General features: G+C 43.0%; 2 protein-coding genes across 15 annotated transcripts in view; one reads left to right on the top strand and one right to left on the bottom strand.

The window, feature by feature from the left end:
- RIMBP2 (RIMS binding protein 2) overlaps positions 1 to 6,553 on the top strand; it is an 81,739-nt gene extending 75,186 nt beyond the window's left edge. For 7 of the 13 annotated variants that reach the window (XM_019285213.3, XM_019285223.3, XM_010398421.4 and 4 more), the window contains 4 exons: positions 409 to 512; positions 2,214 to 2,285; positions 2,529 to 2,663; positions 5,035 to 6,553. In XM_019285213.3, the coding sequence (XP_019140758.1) occupies positions 409 to 512; positions 2,214 to 2,285; positions 2,529 to 2,663; positions 5,035 to 5,226 (503 nt within the window). In that variant the 3' untranslated portion in view covers positions 5,227 to 6,553. Of the gene's footprint in view, positions 1 to 408; positions 513 to 2,213; positions 2,286 to 2,528; positions 2,664 to 3,239 lie in introns of all 13 variants that reach the window. The other 6 variants (XM_019285220.3, XM_010398422.4, XM_039560903.1 and 3 more) reach the window with 2 other exon arrangements.
- Positions 6,554 to 6,794: 241 nt separating this feature from the next.
- PIWIL1 (piwi like RNA-mediated gene silencing 1) lies at positions 6,795 to 22,699 on the bottom strand. Of its 2 annotated transcripts, XM_010398420.4 has the most exons (21): positions 22,108 to 22,699; positions 21,381 to 21,464; positions 20,580 to 20,775; positions 20,159 to 20,284; positions 19,584 to 19,798; positions 18,372 to 18,493; positions 17,692 to 17,772; positions 16,972 to 17,169; positions 16,517 to 16,628; positions 15,224 to 15,341; positions 14,484 to 14,601; positions 14,217 to 14,331; positions 13,060 to 13,247; positions 12,448 to 12,520; positions 11,906 to 12,106; positions 11,515 to 11,618; positions 10,942 to 11,012; positions 10,260 to 10,413; positions 9,314 to 9,439; positions 8,733 to 8,880; positions 7,928 to 8,044 (listed from the first exon to the last, which is right to left on the bottom strand). In XM_010398420.4, the coding sequence occupies exons 2-21, from the start codon at positions 21,459 to 21,461 to the stop codon at positions 7,928 to 7,930; spliced, it is 2,664 nt and encodes an 887-aa protein (XP_010396722.2). In that variant the 5' UTR covers positions 21,462 to 21,464; positions 22,108 to 22,699. The 2 variants fall into 2 exon arrangements, with proteins under 2 accessions (XP_039416839.1, XP_010396722.2); XM_039560905.1 differs by having other exon boundaries at positions 6,795 to 8,044; positions 21,381 to 22,697.
- Positions 22,700 to 22,978: the final 279 nt, after the last annotated feature.

Below are 22,978 nucleotides of genomic sequence, written 5' to 3' on the forward strand. Positions count from 1 at the left end.
ATACCATTTGCTGCAGATGGGGACCTGTAGCTCCACCACTACACTTGTTACTTTCTTTTCTGATTTAAAAAAAAAAAGTGGATTTTCTTACCTGAAAGATTTCTGGGCACAGGACACCAACCCTGAGCTTTGGAGTCTACTGTGCACGGTGTGCTGAGCATTCAGTGCCTTAGAGTAAAGAGAGCCCGAGCACTGTTGATGATTATTGATGAACCGTGCGTGGCTCCACATCCTGTATCCGTGTTAATAGGTCCGCTCACCTGTGACTCTTTATCCCTGAGCTAGAGAAATGCCCACACGGCTCCTGCACTGCTGTGAGAAGGATGTGAGGAACAGGTGCAGCAGGATTTTGCTTCCAGAATAACTTTGGTTGCTTTCCTTGCCTTGCTGTCCCCGCGGCTGGAGCAGAGCGGAGCCGGCGGAGCGGCCGGCAGCAGCCGGTGACCACCAGGAGGATGGTGGCACTCTATGACTACGACCCCAGGGAGAGCTCTCCCAACGTGGATGTGGAGGTAGGGGCAGAGCTGTGGGGCCGGGCACAGCCGGGCTGGGGCACGCGCAGGGAACGAGCTCAGAGCTGCACGTGTCGGTCCAGTGGCTGTGAGCGCCTGGGGGTGCCAAGGTCATGACTCCTGCACGAGCAGATTTGTGGGGCTGGCTCAAAGCAAACCAGGGAATGCCCTCTGTAGGTTTTATACAGGATGGCTCAACTGAAGTCAGCCGTGGCTGCGGATGGATGTGTTTGTTACGCTGTGTGTGTGTGTGTGTACCTGCGAATGGAACAAAAGTCTCTAAGGAAAAAAGCACAGTTAGAAATAGTAGGGGATTTTTATTTTCCAATTTCCTCTGGATGTTTGCACATGAGAATATGATACTTTTTGAGAAGTGCCTTAGCTCATGCCAAGCTGGTAGTGCCACGTGCTTTCAAACCCCTGCAACCTCCAAAAATCCACCCTCCTTCACAGCAACCTCAGCCAGAGTGATGCATGGGAACAGCACCCAGAGTATATTGGATTTTTCTCTTAATCAATGCATCTGAGCTTTGGTGATCTTATGTTTTGACTGTCATTTGTGTTTATAATAATGTGAGGGTATCTTAAACAGCTGAGCATTAGCCACACCTTCATTTAAAACCAGCTGAGCATCAGTGCCATCTCCATTCTGGGTTTATCTTCCATCTCCCATCTTCCAGTCTCCCGTCTCCATATTTGTGAGCAGCAGCAGTAGTCCCTTTTTACATGGCTGTGGTGTTACATGGTCAAGTCCCTCAGTCCAGATCTGATCAGTTTCCATTTCTGTCTGTGGGAAGATGGTCAGGGTACACTCAAAGCTCTGAAAAACACTGCTTACCTATGAGCTTCTTCAGTTATCCTTTGAAATGTTCTTTTGTTTTTAATTGGTGAATTGTAGAACACTTTGGGATATTTTAAAGGAGAAAGTGAATTTTGAAATATGTGGGACTTGGTGCTTTAAAACACAGCCGGGGTGTTCTCTGTTTCTTATTGAACCAGATCTTTTTCTAAATTATGGTGTTTCAAAGTCATTTTGCCAACAAATCAAATAAATTGTGCTGATTTATTGCAAAGATTTTGTTTGTTCTCTCTCCCATGACCGCAGGAAATTAAAAATAATTTCAAAATCCCACCCTTAAATTACATTTAAGCCACAGACAATTAAAAAGAGCCCAGTGCACTGTTTGCTGATCAGAGTGGAGCTGCCCACTGTGAAGGCTTTATTGAAGAGACTCCAGGACAGTTCCACTGCAGGAACGTTGTGTCCAGAGGTCCCTCCCCAGCCTGGCAGTCCCGATGCTGTGACCAGCAGCTCTCTCAGCTGTCCTGTGGCCGTCAGTGGGTACACAGAGCAGGGCCTGAGCCACGTCCCACCCCTGCGTGTTCCCTCCTCCACAAGGATTGATTTAGGGGCCCTTTGAAGCTGTGTAGTTCAAAGCTTCAAAGTTCATTGAGGTTGTTGAAGGCCTGAATGTCTCAGCTGTTGGTCACAGGGAGCCCCAACATAGTGGGAGAGGTGTCAGGTTTAGCAAGCTGAGGAAAAAACTCCAAGGAAAAAAAAATTGTTTGGCTCTCAGATCAATTTGGTTTCACCAATGTCTTAACATGAAGGAGTGGGGGGAAATCTTAGCGGATTTACTATTAATGAAGAAAAGGTTAATCTTTGCCTAACACCTGCCTGTCCCTGCTCCTTCCCCGCAGGCCGAGCTGACATTCTGCACTGGGGACATCATCACTGTCTTTGGTGAGATTGATGAAGATGGATTTTACTACGTGAGTTGGCTTCTGCTTGGTCACCCCAAACTGCTCCAAGCTTCCCCAGCACCAGTTACCCCACAACAGCCTGGGGAGGGGCAGGGCATGTGGGAACGTCTGGGCTCTCAGTGTCCTCAGTGACCTTAGAGGGGAATTTCCTCTTCCTCACCAGCTTTGAAATAGGCAAAAATATTTTCCTCCCTCCTTGGGAACATACATGCGATTGAATGAAACATTCACTGGCACTTCGTCTGCTCGCAGGGTGAACTTAACGGACAAAAGGGGCTGGTTCCTTCCAACTTCCTTGAAGAAGTGCCTGATGATGTTGAAGTCTTTCTCTCCGACGCACCCTCGCGCTACGTCCATGACACACCGATGCGATCGAAAGCAAAAAGGGTAAGCAACCGACTAAGAAACACTTAAATTCTCATTTTCCATTTCATTCTGTCTCATATATAATTTAGACATTGTTTTTAACATTACTTTTAAATTCATTTGCCCATTTAAAGTTATCTTTCAAATACGTAAAATAAAACATGAGGAAAATTACTTTAGCCTTCGCTAGCTCGTTACATTTGTAAATGGAGAAACTAAATTGGCTGTCTGATTGCAGTCATTACAGTACCTTCCATTATAATCTGAATTTCAGCAGCTCTTTCCTGGTGATAGTTATTTCGCAAAGCTTCTAAATTGCTCTTACTAAAAAAGTTCTCGTGCACAAAAGACTGGTACCAGTGTTCCTCTAAATACAAAGTGTAACTGCAGCTGATGGACTGAGAGTGGTCATCTTTTAATCCTCACGACTTCCTGTTCCAACTGGCAATAGTTAATTGCTCAGAGACTTCTCTTTTATGAAAGAATTAATCATGTTTAGAGTATCTCATTTTTGGTTTTGTTTCATCACTGCAATACTTTTATATATTATATATTTTATATATATTTTTATTTCTTTGCTCATCTGCTTGGAAACAGAAGAAGAGTGTTCATTTCACACCTTAATAAGGCAATGTAGCCTTCACGTAAGTGAGCAACTGAAGATACCAATAGAGATTTCAATTAAAGCTACCTGGCTATCTAATGCAAGTCTTGAAACTTAATTGTGGGGGAAAAGAAAAGAAATATGTCTCCAAAACCCTTGGCCACAGAAGAACAGGCTGTATGCCTTTACTGTACCTAGGCAAGTCAACTCCTTTCCTAGGAGACAAATCCTATAAAACAGGAATCCTCAGAAGTTGATTAGACCTCACTTTTTATGAAGGTCAGCGTTTGGAACATATTTCTTCCCGAGCTCAGTGTTTATGTTTACATAGAAAGGAGAGTTTGATGTCTAACTACCCTACAACCAAAGCTGCATATTGCATTGTTAGCCAAGCTGGGATGTAAAAATTCCAAGCTCCTTTGTCAAGAGAAAAGCACAACAGCTCCAACCCCTCCCGAAACAGCAGTGACGCCTACACTGGCACGGACGGTAGTTTACAAGGGGATAGTTGGTTTGAAACTCACTACACTCAAATATAGCTACTGAAATTGTCTGCCTTAAAATGTGTTTTCCACAGTCGATTATACCCCAGTTTGCCTAAGACCAACTATTCAACACTTCTGAAAAAAGTCCCTTCCTATGGTACGATTCTCTCGGATCTTTCCTAGCAAGTGTACCTTTGCAATATTAGCAACTGTTTGGTTTACCAATGCAATAAAAGTCTTGACCTGAACATGCAGCTCACTGAATGAATGCATTAGACTCAATATCTGGTATCTTCAGGTGTACGTTGGGGTGCTTTACCAAGTTGTTTTGGTTTCTGTTTTCTTTTTTTTTTTTTTTTCATTAGAATTAGACCTTGATTTAAAATCAAAGTAGGCTTGAAGCCCCTTTGCTTAACTCACTGTTGCACAACGAGCCAGTAAATTGCTGATGTTTTAACTTGAACTACAAGCTAGCAGGACTCCCTACAGCATGGATTCTACTATGAAAATGTCATCTTAATTGATAGTAACCATTTTGCCACCTGGACACTGTAGTTAGGATAGGCTGAGTAGAAGTAATTTTAGCATTTTCATCCAAGTGCTTTTGATGACTGAAAAAAAAATAGTTGTTCAAAATATTTAGGAATGCTGTCATCTAACAGCTTCATAGCTGCAGCATACACATCAAGCACTCAGGGTCTTTAAGCTTTCTTTGATTGCAATTAAGGTTCATTTTAGCTTTTTCTTTTTCCTTTTTTTTTTTTTAAGCCAGTGTGCCATCTTCTCTAATCTATACATAAAGTTTGCTAGCCAATTTTAAAGAAAAGGCATTTAAAGGACATTAAAAAGTAAGTGATGTAGCATTTTAAGTAATTTCTTCTGAAAAGAGTTTGACTTCTATAGATTGCTAATCTGTAGTGATTAACACATTTATTTTTCCTAAATCTATAGCTAAAAGTATCCCTCTCCATTTTAGTACTATCAGAGTACTGAAATGTAAAACCAAAGCCAATTTTGTGGCTTTTGTGGCCAGAATTATGGCAAATCAAGTGTATCCAACTTTTCCTTTAAAAAGGTATAACCAAAACTGGGCTTTATTGGTGGGTTTTCTATTTCTATAAATTTTTTCTCTAAGTTGACGTATTTTCCATAAGCCCATGCAGTATTTTAAGCCAGAGAGAAGAAAGAAACCAGCCCTTTTGCTTTAAGTGGGTAATGGGACAAGTGATGTTACCAACTTTCTTGCTAATAATGGCTTTGAAGCTTTCGAACATTGAATAAATGATAACAATGTACCTAATAGGTTCCTCCTGAGAATACAGGTACATCCCGGAGAGCACCATCCCCCACAGTTCATCTCCATTCCGGGTCACCTCCGTCACCTATGATGGGCTCTGGTAGTCCCGGGAGAGGCAGGGATATGTCCTCGAAAAAGAAAAAGGGGCTGCTTTCCAAAGGCAAGAAACTGCTGAAAAAGCTTGGTGCAGTGAAATGAGTCATGTGCTCCTGGACAACTTGTAAAGCTTCCAGTCTGTGTATTTTTTATTTTTTTTTTAAGTCAAAACTAGGGCTTTCATGACTATGCAGTTCTTTACCAGATCTTTGCATTTCTAACTCCGACATCAATAGAATAATGTGAATTCCTTAAAACAGAAGAAAAAAAGGAAGTGGATTTGTTGTTGCAAAGACTCCTAAAAAAAATTTTTTTTAAATGTTGTGAGATTAAGACCAGAAGAACATGGTTTTATTTGAAGTTAACTCAACACCTGCAACTCCATTGGAAAAATCTCAGCCTTTAGTCTCCTTTAACCATGAGTGGGGGGAGAAAACTCTTCAGTGATTCCTGGTTCACAGAGATCACCCCACTGTATCTAATCATTAACAAAAATGGTCTTGAAACTCCTAGTTTAATCAGCCTTGATGTTTTGCCTTATTAATGCACAATGATTTGTACTGTCGAATAAATATGCAGCGTATACTTTGTATGTACTGTGTATTCAGCTGTCTCCATCTTCCCTCCACCACGGTAACTGGAGCTCAGTACTCTGTCACTGACTCCATTCAATGTCTGATGAACTCCTGGGAGTTTGGAAGTGCTGTGCTAAACACGTTTTAGTTTTTGCTCCCCCCCAGTAAAAAACAAAGCCTGTATTAATTTGTCAACATTTTCACTGCACTGAAAGCAGACGCAGTGGAAGTTACTCAGAACCTCACCCAGTTTCAACCATCCAACCTCCAGCTTTGGGGTTTCTGGTTCACTGTTCTAAGCTACTGGGAAAAAACCAACTCCACACCAAAACCCCTTTACTCCCCAAGTTTTGTTTCTGTGGAGGTGCAGTCCTAGGTTCAAAGGCATTTTCATATTGCTGATGTCAGATTCAGACTAAAGTACGTCTAAAGTAAAAGGACAAACTGTGTTACAGCCACAGGCAGTAACGAGGCTGCACCAGGCTCTAGTCAAATCTCAATTGCAATATTGGCATATCACAAAAAACAATCTTACACACTGATGGCAGTCATTGGCTGTTACTATTTTGTAATTCTTGTCCATTTGTAAATTGTTTTTACTGTTTATACATACTTTTCAGACTGCCTTTCTTTTTGTAATTTATGGAAGGTTTATAAATGAATGATCAAAGCTTCCCCATTGTGTCTTCAGATAACAGTGTAAATTACTGTAAAATACTGTGTGCTAGATTATAACATTTAATTAAAGAAAATAACTGGCCTACATTTGTGGTAAAGTACTGTGTGGGTGTGTGCATGTGTACAATCGTTGTGTATTATATTTTATATAAATAAATAATTTGATATTTTGTAGAGTGCAGTATGGTTCATAAATCCACTGTATTGGCTGCTGGCTTCTTGTGTCAGCCTTTTTTTGGAACTGTCACTGGCTGCTGAAGTTTACTGCAGAACAAAGAAAGGCTCATCTCTCTGCAGGAGTGCAGGAGCTTGCCAGAGGTAAAAAATGGTTGCAAAGTTACTCCAAAGCAACTGTCCCATCTGTACCTGAAGCCCAGGGGTGAAGTACAACAGCAAATACATAGAACAGGCTCCAACGAGCGAGGATTACAGCAACAACTTTATTTAAATCTCACAAAGAAAAGCAAAAAGGTTCACAACAAGGTGGTTAAGAAAACCAGCACTAATCCAAATTTCTCCATGTGCAGTAGTTTGACTCTGCTACTGCAAAAATCTGAAATCAACCTCCATCCCCACACCTGCCATTTGTTTTACAAACTGGACTGCAGAACAGTGACCAATGAAAACCTCAGACATGAAGAACAAACCAGGGCTGCTTCCCATTGCTTGGAAGTACAAAACCAAAAAACCCCAAAGCTGTCAGTGCACTGATACTCCTTGAGAGAAATTGTTTTTCTCATTTAACAAGCATGTGCTTAAACAGGACCAGCCCAGCAGTTCAGCTCCTCTCAGAGATGAACGTGCAGTTGTCTAAAGTCATTTCCTCCCACAGTGTAGTGACTGTGAAGTTACAAGACAAAGCAAAAGCACATCACTCTATCCTCAGCTCTCCCAACCTGAAAAATCGTCCCTCACTCCCCTCTGCTCCAAGGGGAGGCTTGAGCCAGCACCAGAGTTTCTGATTGGTTTGCAAATCCCTTACAATGACAACTGTTAAAACCCCTTCCAGAGGTTCAGCATCACTGTGCAGCCTTAAAGCCTTGGTAACCAAGAGTGCCCGATCGCCTCCCTTTAACGTATGAAACAGTTTAGGAGACAAAATTTGCCCCTCATTTTAACAGACAAGAAAAACAAGGACTCAACAATAGCAAAGCACTTTGAAAATTAGAAGGGTAATGTGCTAGCTGAAAAGGTTTGGATTTTGGTCTGCATTAACTCTCTATCTTTCATGCAAGAAGTAATTCTGTGTACGCCTCCCCAAAATGTAAATAGGACCAACCAATACACTTTTGTGAAGAAGCACAGAAAAACTTCAGTAAATAAGTATCAAAAATCATAAAAATTTGTGAAGTTATTCTAGCAAGCAGACACCTGTTCAAAATGCAGATCAGCTATCTCAAGCTTTTCCCTGGTACAATGAAAAGAAAATAATTTCCACAATTGCACATATCCTGTGCACATCTCTTACAAAAAACCACAACTAAACCAAAAGCCCAGACAATTCTAGAGTCCCTAGAGAGGAACTACACTCTTCTGTTTGGCTGATAACTTCAAAGGTAGAACAGTCTGTCTGAAAGCATCAGATTAGGTTCTCTGTGAACACTCTGACCGACAAGGAAAGCCAATTTATGGGCATACTGGCAAGGAGCAGGCACTCTGATAATACCCTGCAGAAAGGGGAAAAAAGAAAAAAGGGCAGTTTTTTTCAAGCAATTTAAAGAAGCATGCAATCACTGTAACAAAGACCCCTGGAATTCCAAAGTCTGTGTACTTGTAAAACTAGTATCCCTGTTGTTTATGCAGATTTGGGAAAAGAACTTTACATACACCCAACACAACCAAAGAACAGATGCAAAAAAAGCCCCAAACTTTGCAACTCCGGTGCCCTCCTTACACCTCTTACACAGGTTTACACTCAGTGCTGGGCCCTGCAGAAGGTGGGACATGGGCTCAGTCACATCTGATACTGATGGCTGCTGAAGTGACAAAGCTGAAGCACACCTCAGGCACGAGCTGACCCTGTGCTGAGCTGGGTGTGCAATAGAGGCCTCAAGGGAAATGCAGCAACACAGTTCTACCTCCACATAAAGGAGTGACTATTTCTGCAGGTAAGAAGTTATTTCAATTTTGCTTCCGACACACAATTTGGGAACACTACTTGAAACAACTATTTCCTAGTGAAAATAAAAATTAAAGTAATCTTCAGAGAGATCAGGTAACAATAAACCATCCAGGCCTCAAACCACTGCAGGGGCCAGGGCATCCTTGCAGGCTTTTTGGAGCTGCAGCAGTGTTGTAAGGACACCTGTTCTACCTTGGTGAGGCTGTCCCTGCCCAGGGGAAGGCAACACTCACCGACCAGTTGTAGTACATGTGGCACAGTTTGTAGGTCAAGCGCTGCACGTGGTCTGGTTTCAGCTGGCTGGTGTCATAAATTACATTGTAATGAGTTGGTGCAACACAGCCATTCCTCACTGTCTGGCTCACAATAAAGAAATCGTACCTGTGAGAGGAAAAGCAAACCCCACCAGTCTGTTACAGGCAGGGCTGTTTGTCTTAGAAAAATGCAAGTCCCCATGTAGCTGTCTTATTTCTTGAAGTCACTTTATGGTCGTTGAGTAAACCCCTGAAGTATGCCCAGGCCTTGGCCACAAAAGCTTCCTCTGTGTCTGAAAGGCCAGAGACCTGGAGGAACATGAACAATCTCATTCTGTGGAACAGGTCTTGAGACCATGACAATCTTAACTATTTGTTCTATCCAGTTTTCCCCCTGCACATGTTCTTAGCTTATACTCCTCATTTTCTCCAGCCCCCTGAGCCACACAAGTGTGGAAAGTATTTTACACTTGATCCCATAGTCCATGTGCTATTGGATGCATTTCCTTATGCTCAGGCTGCTGGCAAGAGGAGTGCATGTTAGCTCTGCAGGAACTTACCACTCTGGTCTGGTAACCACCGTGTCAACAACTGTCCCAGGGGGTGGGTTTTTGAGTCCTCCACCAATCTCAGCAAAGAACCTGGCACCCACTCGTTTCTTCACTACAATCACAGTAAGTCTTGGACTAAAAGAAAGGAAAAGGAAAAAAACAGTACTCTCCTGGAAAATTGCACTAAGAGTATTTCAGGAGCAGATTTGCTGGAGTTGCAGGGCATTAATTTCACCAAAAAGTCTTTACTGACTCCAATTAAATAAGACATTGTTCATAACTTTAGATTTTTAGGTGAGGTGCAACTCTCATACTGTTTTTTCATCTATCCAACTTTAACCTTATTGAGAAGTAGAAAATGGACCAAGAAGGGATCTTCTAAATACAGATTGGATTTCTACTCTCTACTCCATTGTTTCCTATAGAAAACATTGTGTCTTAACAGTAGTAAAGCCATTAACAGAAGCTAAACAGAAGAACTGAGCACTTCAATTGCTCTGCTTGCCTGCAGTATACGGAAATAGCTTTATTTTTCAGAGCAGATTAAGTCACTGCAGTTGATAAGTTTCAAAGCAGAATGCTGAAAATGTGACTGGACAACTTCCTTTAAGAAATGGAAAGAAAAAAAAAATGCACTTGGCAGACATGTAACAGTCAGGCTATGATCAACCAGCTGGAAAAAAGTAAATGATCACATCCATCAAGAACGCCCAAAGAGTGTATGTGCATACATGTGTGCTGCAGTCATGTGGTGCACGTACTAAGAATTTTCCTATTATATTACAAGTCAGGTATCAGAAATCATGTAAATAACCATCAGAAAAACAGTTATCTGAGCTCAACTGAAAATCAGTAAGGATGGAATGACAACAGTCTTCATCCATAGCCTTGTTTTGTATCCCTGTGTCTATTTCTCTTGCAGTGTAGAGAAGAGGATTGGTAGAAACAGATTTACCTGTAGTCAGTACCAATACTCTTCAAGCAATCCAGAAATTGAGGCACTTCATAATTAACCAGAGTATTGAGTTGTCCATCTCCAACACCATCACGATAGACAAAAATACGAGAGGGCAAACACTTATTCCACTTGTGCCAGTTTCTTAGAGCAGCTTAAAAACAATAAAAAAGAGAGTAAAAGCCAATAGTTGTAGTGACAATTCATTCCAAAACAAAATTGGGTTTTTATTCCTGGAAAAACAGCAGTGAGTTGGAAAACTAAGGTCCTCAATCCTACAGTAATGTGAAATGGGTCAGGATCATGCTACACAAATACACCTGCAGGAAGAGCTCTGGTTTGCCTGTGCACCCACACAAACAGAACAGAGGCAAGGACACACCTGCTCCACTGGCCTCCCTCACAGCAGGAGCTGCCCTCCTTGAAATCAGACTCCCTTAAAGCATTCTTGGAAGTGCAGTGCTAAGTAGGTTTTAATTATTGCAAAGAAACATGGGGACCAGTGAAAGATTTACACAAAATGCTCTTCGTTTTCAGCAGTATTTGTAACGCAGTGCTTAATCTGTTGTTACCCAAGTGCAGGTTGGTAACACCTCCCCTCGGGGCAGCAGGGGAGGGGAGTTTTGAGGAAGCTGAATTGGAGTCAGTTCTTAGATCTGAGAAGCAGAACTCCTTCGCTTACTTTGCAAGCAGGCTTTGATTCCATCCACAAGTTCTTGCCCACGACTTTGAACAACGCAGCGGGAGAACCACCTGTGAAGAACAAAATAAAAGAGACCTTCAAAGCATTTCCCAGGCTTACTGCAGCGAAGTTATTTTTAAATGCCCATGACCACTTAGTCTTTATGGGTGTTGTGGGCCAATGCAGCCAAGGAAGAGTTGGGGTTCTATGAGAATATTCCCCCTGTGGTAAAAGTGCCTTAGCATGACTTGAAATTCCTCTTGACCAAAAAAAACCTTTCACACACATCAACTCAAAAGGGGAAAGAACCTGTCACCCTGATGCCCTCTGTTCATCCCAGCCCTGTCTCCACCATTTGACTGCTCTCCTGAGCGGTGTGGGGAAAGGACAATGCCACTCCTTCAAGGGATGCAGTAGAAAAAATTCACAATATATTTCTTATTAACCATTACAGCAAACCAATTTTCAATTTTCCTGATGACGGACCACCACATTGAAGCTACTTTCCAGTCAAAGGAAAGGTTGTTTTTTTATCATTTTGGGGGTTCTTTGCCTTTGGCATTCTGATCTTACCGTGTCACTGTTTGATTCAGGCTGGCGACAAACCCTGCAACTGACTGCTTTCCAGAGACGGTGTCATGGTAACAGTCAATGCCCACAATCATCACCTGCTTCAGCTGCAAAGCAATCACACAGCATGGATCAGGGCATGGGGATGTGCTACAGGGGAACATATTCATGACAAGCTGTATGACATCAGAAAGCTTCAGTAAAGCACGGCACGGAATTCTTGGGTTAAATGTCTCCCTATGTTATATTTAAATTCAGGCCCCTTCTCACAGACACAAAACAAACGACACAAAGAACACTCAACTTTCTTTCTTGGGAAAAAAGGCTTGCTTTTTAAATAAAGGCTAATAAAGAGGAGTTCCCATTTAGCTAGCATTTATAAGAAGATACTTACGGGGATCTCAACACTCCAGAGTTCTCCACCCATTTTACAGTTCATCTGTAAGGCAATTTTTGTTGCTACTGTCATGATAGTCCGTGGTTTACTCAAAGTGCGAGCCAGCACACACTGGCTGGGGACGGGACAGTCTGTACACAAATATTTCTTGATGGCATCGTATTTATCCTTTCGGGAACTAGACAAAATACAAACTACCTTTGAAGGAAAAAGAATCTTTGTAAGAAGCTGCATTCACAGATTTACACAGCACTTAAGAGTTCTTTAGGAAAAATTTCTTATGCTCAAGAGAAATATTCAAATGTTCACAGTGAAAGAAGTAACTGCAAAGTGTCAGTGTCTGTACTTCAGAACCAAAGGCTCTTATCCAGAAGGATACCCATAGTCACTCAGGTTTGCACAGGAGGATGACCAGGTACGTACTGGATTCTCAGGAGCCCAGAGTTGTATTTCTGAGAGCAAATCCCACTAAACACCAATTACAGAGGTTAACAGGATTTGAAATGATGGATTCAAATATGATGGATTCAAATACATACTATGTTTGTGTCAGGGGCAACCCTTTGCTGTAAAACCCTTAAATAAGCTTCTGTTCTATCATCTACTTCAATCCTGAAAAGAAAGAGAGAAAATGCTTTCAGAAGAAAAACAACTAACAGCTATAAAAACTTCAGCAAAAGCATAAAAGCTCACTATGCAGCAATACTGTATGAAATGTCACATTTACAGCTACTAACAAACATACAATATTCACACATTTTGAAGATTAAAAGGAATCACCTCCAACTAAGCTTCCAAACACAATGAAATTCAAAGTTAAAGGCATGTACTCAAGGCACTCAAGGGAAGATATTTCCAATGAGAACAGATCAGAACCAGAATACATCCAAAGTCAGCAAGAAAATACTCCTAAGAGAAAGGTTTGCTCAATGACTAATACTTCTTAGTTTTGGCATGCAAAAAGCTCTCAGAAATAAAGCATGAGTACGAGAAGTCAGTCACAAGAGAAAACCGAGCAATCTGCATAGTGAAAGCAACTTTGCTTTATTAAAAACCTCACAGAAGTCAGCTGCGTGACACACTACACCCTCTCCTCACTGAACAGCCTAACTCGGCAATGATTTTTCCATCAGCTTTCTGGAGACACTCACATGTTTGGCTTGCTCATCCTGATGCCCATGGATGGGGTGACCTTGGATAGGCTCTGCAGGAGGGTGCTGGCCACGTCGTAGTTGCGGCGGGTGTAGATCAGCAGCCAGCTGTCCATGGGCACAGGGCGGATCAGGGGGACGCCCCTCGTCTCCTTGGTCCAGTCGGCGAACTGAGGGTTGTAATCAAACTGCAGGCAGGCAGAGAGAGCAGATCAGCACCTGCCAAACAGCCCGCACCACAGCCACTGCCCCACAGCCCACACCACAGCCACTCCTGACACACTTCCAGAGCAGGCTCTAACACTTCTGCCTAGAACACACGACTCCATATTCATCTGTCCCTTTACTGCTAACATCAGAAATTTAAAATAAGCTTTATCTAGCCCTACAAAGAAATGATACTCTTGAAATGCTTCATTCCTAAATAACCAAACATACTTAAGATTTTTAGCTGATTAAGTTGTTACTATTTGCTGCAGAGATTCTGTGCTATAAAGACAAAGCTTTTGATGTATTTATTGTTATCCCATTTTTCTTTTTAATAAGGTAACTGCTTGAGAGAAAGAAAAGTATTATTATAAAGACAGCAAATCTTTTAAATAGCAGGAATTTAAAAAGCTTTACCAAATACAAGATTTTGATCTGTACAGCTGTGCAAAATGCCCTTGTCCATGCAGCAGCCATCCAAAACAAGAATCTCCAGTACAGAGCAAGTATCTCATGTTTTACGACGAGTTCTGACTTAATTCGAATCTACACTATTCATACTGGTCATCCTACCTGGGAGCGAACATACACTGTCTCTGTTCTACCTACTGAACTGAAATAATGAGTGGCTTTTCATCTCAAGGCCTTGGTACCTTTTTAATAAATGGAAACTAATTAGAAACATCTCTAGTCTCCTCGTCTGTGTATCTGGCCAGAAGGACTGTTTTGCAAGGACAACACTATTGTAATGGAGTGCCTTCAAGGGCTTCTAACCAGAACTTGGCAACAACTGAAGAAGTTTGCAAGTCTCCTGCTTGGAAAAAGACTTGTGTATAACATTTTCACTCTTTATCCTTCACTTATAAACCAAAAAGTACTGTTTCCTTCCTTAAGAACTTGTTTCATCAGTGAGACACCTAGAAGGTTTAACAAATTGATTTATTATTTACCATGTTTCCTGATTGAAAGATCTTCTCTCCTTGAACAACTCTTCCTGTAAAGGACTCTGATTTATAATCAAAGCTTAAACCCCAGTTTCGGAGTTCCTTCTGAACATTGTCATCTCTGTTTAAAAACAAGATTTGAATTAAAAACGTAAGAAATTTGTTCTTCCTGACTTTTTTGAAACTAGCAAGATTTCAGAAGTTTTATTGCAAGGAGTTTGTTATACAAATTTTTCATGAGACAGAAACAGAGAGGATATTAAAGTGCCGTACCCTTGGATGTAGCTCAGAAGCCTCCCAATCTCGCGCTGCCTTTGCGCGGGGGGCAGCCGTGTGTGAACGGCCAAGTCCTTCATCACATTGAAATCGCTGCGCATCTTGTCAGTCAATCCTGTGAACAGCAAAGCCTTTTCTGAGTCAAAGTCAAGACTAAGGACTATGAAAATTAAACCTGCAGGTCATGCAGATTAACGATGCATGTCCTGCAGACATGGGAAGTGGTGGCAGTAGTAACCAAAGTTTTCAGTTGCTTCCTGTACATACATTCCCACTGGTATAGAAAAAAAAAACCTGGATTTTTGCACTTTAAACGAAACCACACAAGTCAGCGCAGCTCTTCATTTCCATTTTCAAATCAAAACAAAAGAGTGCTGAGATGGACAGGTACTGCTAGTGCAAAGTGAGTATCTCAGAGCAAAACACATATTTATGTGTATATCTTACAAAATTATCATCAATTTCTAGTAAATTTCTCTTTTCCAACAGAAGTTCTACCACCAGAACTCTACAAGTTATCAGTGTGCCAATGTTGAACACCGTACCTAAACACTATGCAACATCAAACCCCTCGAACTTTCTAGTCCCATTTAAGTATCTCATCTTTTAGCAACAAAATGTGTTCCTAAACTCACATTTATACAGACAGAACAATTCACCTGAACTTGGCAAAAGGCTGCTAGCAGTCAGAATACCCATGTCAGCAGGCATTATGGTTTGATGCTTTGATACAGTACCTGTCAGGGAGCACAGCTCTGGAATCAGAGCCACAGATCCTTGTATGTTCCCACTCTTCCTCTTCATCTGACTGATCAAGACAGGCTGCATCCAATCACTGATTTCTATATTATATTGCTGTATCAGAAATACAGACTGCATGTTAGTTTACTTATAACAAACAAGCAGTTTCCTGAATAATAATGCTCACTTTAGAAAATGAGTATTTTTCCCTAAAATGAAACCAAAAGCAACTAGTAACCTTTTCCAATTAGCACATCTGAGAGGAACTGGCTTTGTCAGAAAAGGCCAAGCAGGAAAGCACTATTCTCTCTACTGGTACCATCAAACTATTGACGTGTACGAGACAACAGAAACAAAGCTTGTGCCTTGCTTCAGGCAGAATCAAATTGGAGTATCTAACTCACTATTAGGATGCTCCTTCCAGTTCAGCAATGGACAAAGTTCCTGCCCTAGAGAGCAATTTAATTCAAGCAATCACAGGAATCAAACGAGACTCCCAAGTGAAGTTTCTGAAACTCAACCTTCGCATAACCTTCCCCTGCATCTGGCAAGAGTTGGTCTTGTCTAGGAGTCACTAATTTAGTATAGAAAAAACCCCAAAACACCAAAGCAAGGCACAGAAAGGCAACACAAGTTGACAGTCAACAAACCTACTTCATAGTTTAACTTTTTCTTGAAGAGAGCCCCATCTTAGAAACCATCCAAAGGATTGCATTTAAAAACAAAACAAAACAAAAAGACATCACAGGAAAGGCAAAACAGCAGAGAAAATCTGAACTCCATCCTGAAGCAGAATATGTAACACAAATTTTGCTTTTTGTTTATTTAAAGTTCCATCCCGTTTCAGTTGAAACTGATATATGCATAAAGACTTGACAATTAGTGGCATGCCTCAGTGGTTAAGCTATGACATACTCAATTCCAGAGGCACTTTGGCTTTCCTAACCTCAGCTCTGTGTGCTGTGGCAGTGTATCTGTATTCCCCCCAGATCACCTGTCCCTGCTTCCACCTTCCATATGCCTCCTTTTTGAGTTCTCCCAAGAGCTCCCTGCTCACCCATGCAGCCCTCTGGGCCTTTTTGCCTGACCAACTACTCACTGGGATGGACTACTCCCACCAAACCATGCTATGCAGGTTAGTTACTGATCTCAGATTACACAGTGTCCTTTATACAAAAGTCTGTTAAAAATACTATGAATGACAAATTTAAATCACATCCTAAATAAACCTGTAACAAGGACTGAACATTCCAAGTTACAGCATTAAACATACAGGGAAGATTTCATACCTTTTTGTAGTACTCCACAAAGCTCACCTCGGAACCATCAGATTTTCTAAAGGTACCCTTTGGATTGTTATCCCAGTCAATGTCATCGATTCTGTATGTTTTGTTATTGTACCTACATAAACATTTCATCAGTTTTTGTTTAAATCTTAAAAGAAAAGAAATACAACTGTGGGACAACAAAGTTAATCTCAATACTCATGCTGAATGTTTTGCTCCTTTCAGAAGCAGTAACCTCAAGTTTTCAATTGTATAGGCTCTCAATTCTACCAAAAGCTGAACTGTAATAAAACCAAAAGAAAAGCAGTGTGTACTTCCTGCTTTTGCAAATGCTGTCACCTTGATCAGTTTGCTAGCTTGACAATGACAGCATTTTCAGGCTTTCTGATGCTTTATTGCATACTTCAGGGCATGGAGCATAAAGAGCTCTCCAAGACAAAAAGTCCAAAAAGACTTACCTTGTGAGAACAATTAAACCAATCAGCTCTTTAGCACAGGCGTCTCTAAATCTTTCCTCTCCAACCTGGGAGTGAAGGCTGTGCATAGTATCCAGCACTGTCTCCCCACGGAGAACCTTGTGGCTCACGTCTGCACACAACATGATGTTCTCCTCATACTGGAGGATGGAACTTGTGAAGCCCAGCCACACCATCAACCTGGCAAAAGAGAGCACACAAAATCTTAGTGTGCTTTAGAGCATCTTTATTCTCACCTCTTGTTCCTGTCCACTTTCACAGACACCAGAGAGCAGCGAAGGCACAAAGAAACCATGGTCCAAATATAAACAAGCTCTTGAAGGTTAACAAAATAAAAAATATTTTACAGGTAGCTATCTTTAGTCAGCTTAAAATAAGATTGATTGAATGATGCAGCTATAACTGACTGAAAGAAAGAATGCCTCAAAAGCTAAGAAATCCATTTCATGCTATTAAATATCTCACAGACAAAGCGTGTAGGTATTCAGGACACTTTAAAAAGAGAAAGACCAGCATTTTATCCAGCCCAGTTCCTCCCATCAACCAGGCTGTGTAGGGTAGGTTAATGGCAGGGAGTACACCACAGCCACATGATGGAACCCCAGGCACCCTCTAGGGATCCTGCAGGGAATGAGGACACCCCCTGACAGCCAGCAACCCTTGGCCCAGCACTCCTCCGAAACCCAAGGATTTTTGCCAAACCTGTGATGAGGGATGCTGACTGGATCATTGGGGTTATAATAATTACGTCCAATCTGCTGCAAATTCAGCATCTTCAAAACCCTAGAAATTGAAATATAGATGTTATTTTTTTTTATTACTATTATTCAGTTTATCACATCATGCATGGTCCAATCCCTATGCACAAACTCACTGTTCTCTGACTACATGAAACATGAGCTTCTCATTAAACTCAATTTATAAAGGTCATGGACACTTATTAACAACCACCAGGTGAGGTAAGTTCACGTCCAACCCAACCCTTCCCCAACCAGCTGAAGGTAGCAGCCCAAACATCTCAGATGAACCACACAGTCCAGGTACCAAGGTTAAGAGGAAAGACTACAGCCACAAAAAGGGAATTTTCCAGTTCAATGTCCTGCTCTATTATTTGGTTTAAGAGGCAAACCCGTACACACAGGAGGTAGGGATAGGACTAACTGCCTCCAACAGCGTAAACTCCTTTCACACTAACGTGGGCCAGCAATACACACAACTGCACATTACAATATTGCCACGTGGTTGGCCCCACAGTAACTACAAAGGCTTAAAAATTTACATATCTAATACTTAATTGCTGTAGCCTGTTCCTAGGAATGGAAAAACTTAAGTCAAATATTTTCAGAGTGACTTCTTATAGAGACATAACTTGTACAGCAAACCTTCTAAAAATGATGTTGTAAAATTGCAGACAAGTAGGCGAAGTAGGTGGCAACTCGTTAGTCAGTGTGATTGTTATCTTCACATCCTCCCCATTTCGAGTCCTACTAAACAGTTCAGTAACCTGAGGAAGTGAAATGAGATTAACAAAACTAGAGCAAACAGGGCTGTATCTGGATTTTGCTCCAGTAATACCAAACTGGACTTGGCCATTTTTACTCTAAGCAGTAATTCAAGACTAACTGCAATGTGGATTCGATCTCCCACTAGGGCTGTAAACTACAACGTAAAGGCTCTGCTCATCTGGGTGAAGACAACTCATGGGGTAGAATGGGGCTATCCCCCAGAGCAGCTGAAATCAAGATGAAAGCAGGGGCATCACTTACCAATGACCATGACAGAAAAAAGACTCAGCTTGAGGAAATAAACTTAACATATTGCCAACTAATATATGTTTAATTACTGATGCAGGTACTGGGAAGCAAAAAGACAAAGATTAGCACACACAGTGAAAACATCTTCCCCCTCTCCCTTTTCCAAACTCAGCTTCCCTCTGGACTCCTCTGGCCCCTCTGTGAACAGCACCGGCTACACTCAGTCCCTCCAGCGAAGCAATGAGTGGCACAAGGCACAGAGGGCAGGGGTTACCATCAGTACAGAGGTGTTTGCCCTCTGGCGCTCCTTTCTTCTCAGATTTTTCTTTGCTCTGGAATTTTTCCCTCCTTTTTAAATACACGGAGGTGCCAACAACTTTGCTGATGGGCTCAGCTCTGGCCTGTGATGGGTCTATTCTGAAGCTGGCTGGCAATGACTGTGCACAACACAGGGCTGACCCTGACCCCTTCCCATAGGAGCCACCCCGGCCCCTCCTGCTACCAAAACCTTGTCACATACACCCAACTCATCCACCCTTTCAATTATGTGAGTGTTAAAATACAGACGTTACCAAAAGATGTAAGTACAAAGGAAACTAAAGGAGAAATACTCTCTGTACTATCCACTTCTGTGCAGAGGATGATTCTAGCCTGCAGAAATTAAGCATTAGAACCAAGCATTTATTACCAAATTTCTCTACACAAACAAATTAGCTTATAAGGATATACTCAATACAACTGAACACTGCTTGTGGGACATCAATTCCCTAACCACTCTAGCTAGTAAGAAACAAGAAGCATCATAAAATGCAAATCAAAACAAAAAATCTCGTATCACACCTTATTCTGTAGTTTCTTTGGCAAAAACAATATCGACCCATCAAAGGCGTGGGTCCTTCCAATGTGCTCTTCGTGCTGGAAGAGCAGAGCCGAGCGCAGCCGCCGCGCCTCCATCTCGGGGCTGTAGCCAACATGGTACTGGTACAGGGCCCACTGCGGGCGAGACGTCAGGCGGAAGTGATTCGTGGTCAGTTTTACCATTCTTCCTGAAAAACCTGAAAGGAGATGCAAACATGGTACCAGTTACAGTCATTCAACAGCTCTGAGAAAATTTTTTAAAGCTACGGCATTCAGACAAAGATTAGAGGTCAGTCGTGTTCTGCATCTGTTCTGGCTCAGTGAGCTTTGGCACGCTGTTATCAGACACTCATGTGCCCACTGGAGCTTCCTGCCTTCAGCTGTCAGGAAAACCCTCCATGTTCCTCTTCAGGTATCAGGAACAACTTTGTATCTTTTTCTAACACACTCTAATGATTTTTTTTACCTGGTTCTCTAGGGGAAACTAAGAGCAGAAATAAAGGAAACTATCTTTAATTTCAAATTGCTTATATGTCTACAGTCTAATTTAAACATACCAGTTTTGGATTCTTGAACATGTACCATGGCTTGCCGAGTATTTACCCCAAGGTCATGGAAATCTCTACGACGTCCACCCCTATCTCGTAAAGACAAATCCTGGAGCCCCGAGGAAACCTGTACTCCTATTGTTTAAAATTTGAGGCAGAATCACAATCAAGTAACACATAACATATATACTGTCATTACATAAATAAAAATACATAATACAATTCAATCTTGAAAGGCACTTAGATAAATTTAAGAGTAATCACAAAATGTTAAGTGTCAGCTTTTGTTATGTAGCAAACATCTTTCAAATCTTAGTAATACATCTCATTTTGAAAAGAAAGAAGAGAAATATGATCTAAAGAATGTCCTAATTGTATTCTCTTCAAAACACATGCTCTTGTGGACACTGAATTTCTCAGCCTTTCTGACCTTCTGGCCTTCTCTCCTGCAGGACGCTCTCAAAGCCGCGCAGGTGCCCATGGCCCCCGGGCTCTTCCGACTGTGGTGGAGGAACATGGAGCTGCTGGAGCTGCTGGAGCTGCGGGGGCTGCGGGGGCTGCAGGGGCTGCGGGGGCTGCGGGGGCTGTCGGCAGCCGCGCAGCTGGCTGGGCACGCCCTGCTGGACCTGCCACAGTTGGGAACAAACAGCGTGCTTCCAAGAGTGCAACAGAACATTCACTAAGGAGAGAACATTCAAATACTCAAGGGCAAGAGTTATGGAAGTTTAACTCTCTTTTTTCCCATCCTAAGGAGCAGAGTTATTACTCTACACTTTAACTCAAAAATACTGGAGTGTGGAAATGTTTTTTCTAAGTTGTTATTCATTTAACTAATAGCTAATGCAAATCTCCTCTTTCTAAGCTCTAACTAAAATTGATGGACTTCTCATTTTCTGCAGACCGTCTGATACCTCAAGTAACTGACTAGTTATTCCATAAAAACGTCTTCTGTAATTATAGTGTCTAGTGAATAAACAATATTAAAAAGTGTCATGGCTGGAAGAACTACAACCTACAGCCATGAGCAATCCCACAATTCAGAGTATCATGTTACTGGAAACTTAATAAAATGTCCTTAATAAAACACAGTTATATTAACCGTACACCCAACAGAATATATGCATACACACAAAGAACATCTAACATATCTGCCTGATATTAAAATAGGAAGTAGGTTAGGTATGACATTTCAAATCCTGGTTGCACTCATTAGAAAGAAAAACCAACTTACAGGTGCATCTCCTACAGCAGGAAGAGCAGATCCCTGTGTGGGAGGTCTCCCTCTGGCTCTGGCTCTGGCTCTTCCTGTCATCTTCTAAAACAAGCAACCTACAGCATTAATGTTCTATCTTCTCCTTCCCCATCCTTATACCACTAAATATTACGAGCAGCACTATTGCATTTGCCCTGCTTTAATTTCAACTGGCTCAGTAAAAGACAGCCATCCCTGCAGAATTCCCTGCTCGGGGATCTCCACACTAACGGAGCCGTAACGGAGCGTGGGGAAGCTCTTTCACTCAGGTTTGCATGGACTGGCACAGGCCGCCACAAATCCGAAGCTGTTGAGTCGATCAGATTGGAGAGCACAGCAGGACCTACGGCCTCAGCCAAGCGTAAGCCAGGGCCCTCTGATGTTAAACTTTCACTGGAGACTCGATTCAGCCTGATTTGCTGCCTTACACCAGGAGCAGAGAGAGCACACTGCTCCGGAGCACCTACCAGTACACGTACCAGCGTTGCAGCCTGGTCAGTCCCGCCCAGCCCTACCCACCCTCTCCACTCACGGACACTCTTCCTGCCCCGTGAGCCTGGCCCGAACTTCCCTGCCCGCCTCGAGCAGTTTGTGGGGCCAAAATCCCCAGCCAGAGTCGCCCCCCCTTTCCCGCACCCAGGCACACCCACCATCCCTCGGCCTTACCTCAGCCTGCCCTCGGGCCGCACGGGGACACTGCTCTTACCTGCCTGTAGACAGCAATCTGCCTTCCCCAGGCCCCCGCACGATTTTGTTCCCGCTGCAGCCGCCGCCCGCCTCGCAGACCGGGCCCGGAGCAGCCCTCAGCACGGCGCCCCTCCTGCACGCGACAGCGCGGCGAGGCGGGAAGGCGCGCTCTGCGCCGATTGGCTGCCGAGCGCCGCCCGGAGAATGACGAAGGGAGCCGACGGGCGGCGCTTGCCCCGACACCACGGCACGGGCTGCTGGGGCCGTGCCGCCATGGCGGCGGGGCCTCCGTCCGCGGCCTGAGGCGCCGCTGTGGGTGCCGGCCTGAGGCGCCGCTCAGGTGCCGCCCTGAGGCGCCGCTGTGGGTGCCGGCCTGAGGCGCCGGTCGGGTGCCGGCGTGAGGCGCCGCTGTGGGTGCCGGCCTGAGGCGCCGGTCGGGTGCCGCCCTGAGGCGCCGCTGTGGGTGCCGCCCTGAGGCGCCGCTGTGGGTGCCGGCCTGAGGCGCCGCTCAGGTGCCGGCATGCGGTGCGCGGTGCGCGCTCGGTGTCACACAGGAGGAGCGTGCGGAGAAAGTTCCCGCTGAAGGTGACTTCCCCCTCACCCAATTACCATTTACCAATGGTGAATTTCAGTTCACCAGGAGGTGGAGCAGTCAAACAAGAAATAAAAGTTGACGTTGTTCCAGCGAAGGGCAGCGTCGCTCGGCAGCGTTAAAGCCGTGGCTGTACTTTGTCCATGTTTAAGCCTGGCTTATCTTAAGCATGACTGACCCTGCAATTCAGACACTCCAGCAACTCCCCGTTGACCCCTTTATCAGCACAGAGTTTTCTTTCTGTTGATAGTGTCTACATTTACCAAAAGAATTTATTTTGGAAAATTTAAAATCAATC

This window comes from Corvus cornix, chromosome 15, assembly GCF_000738735.6.
Source record: "Corvus cornix cornix isolate S_Up_H32 chromosome 15, ASM73873v5, whole genome shotgun sequence".
Lineage (NCBI taxonomy): Eukaryota > Metazoa > Chordata > Aves > Passeriformes > Corvidae > Corvus > Corvus cornix.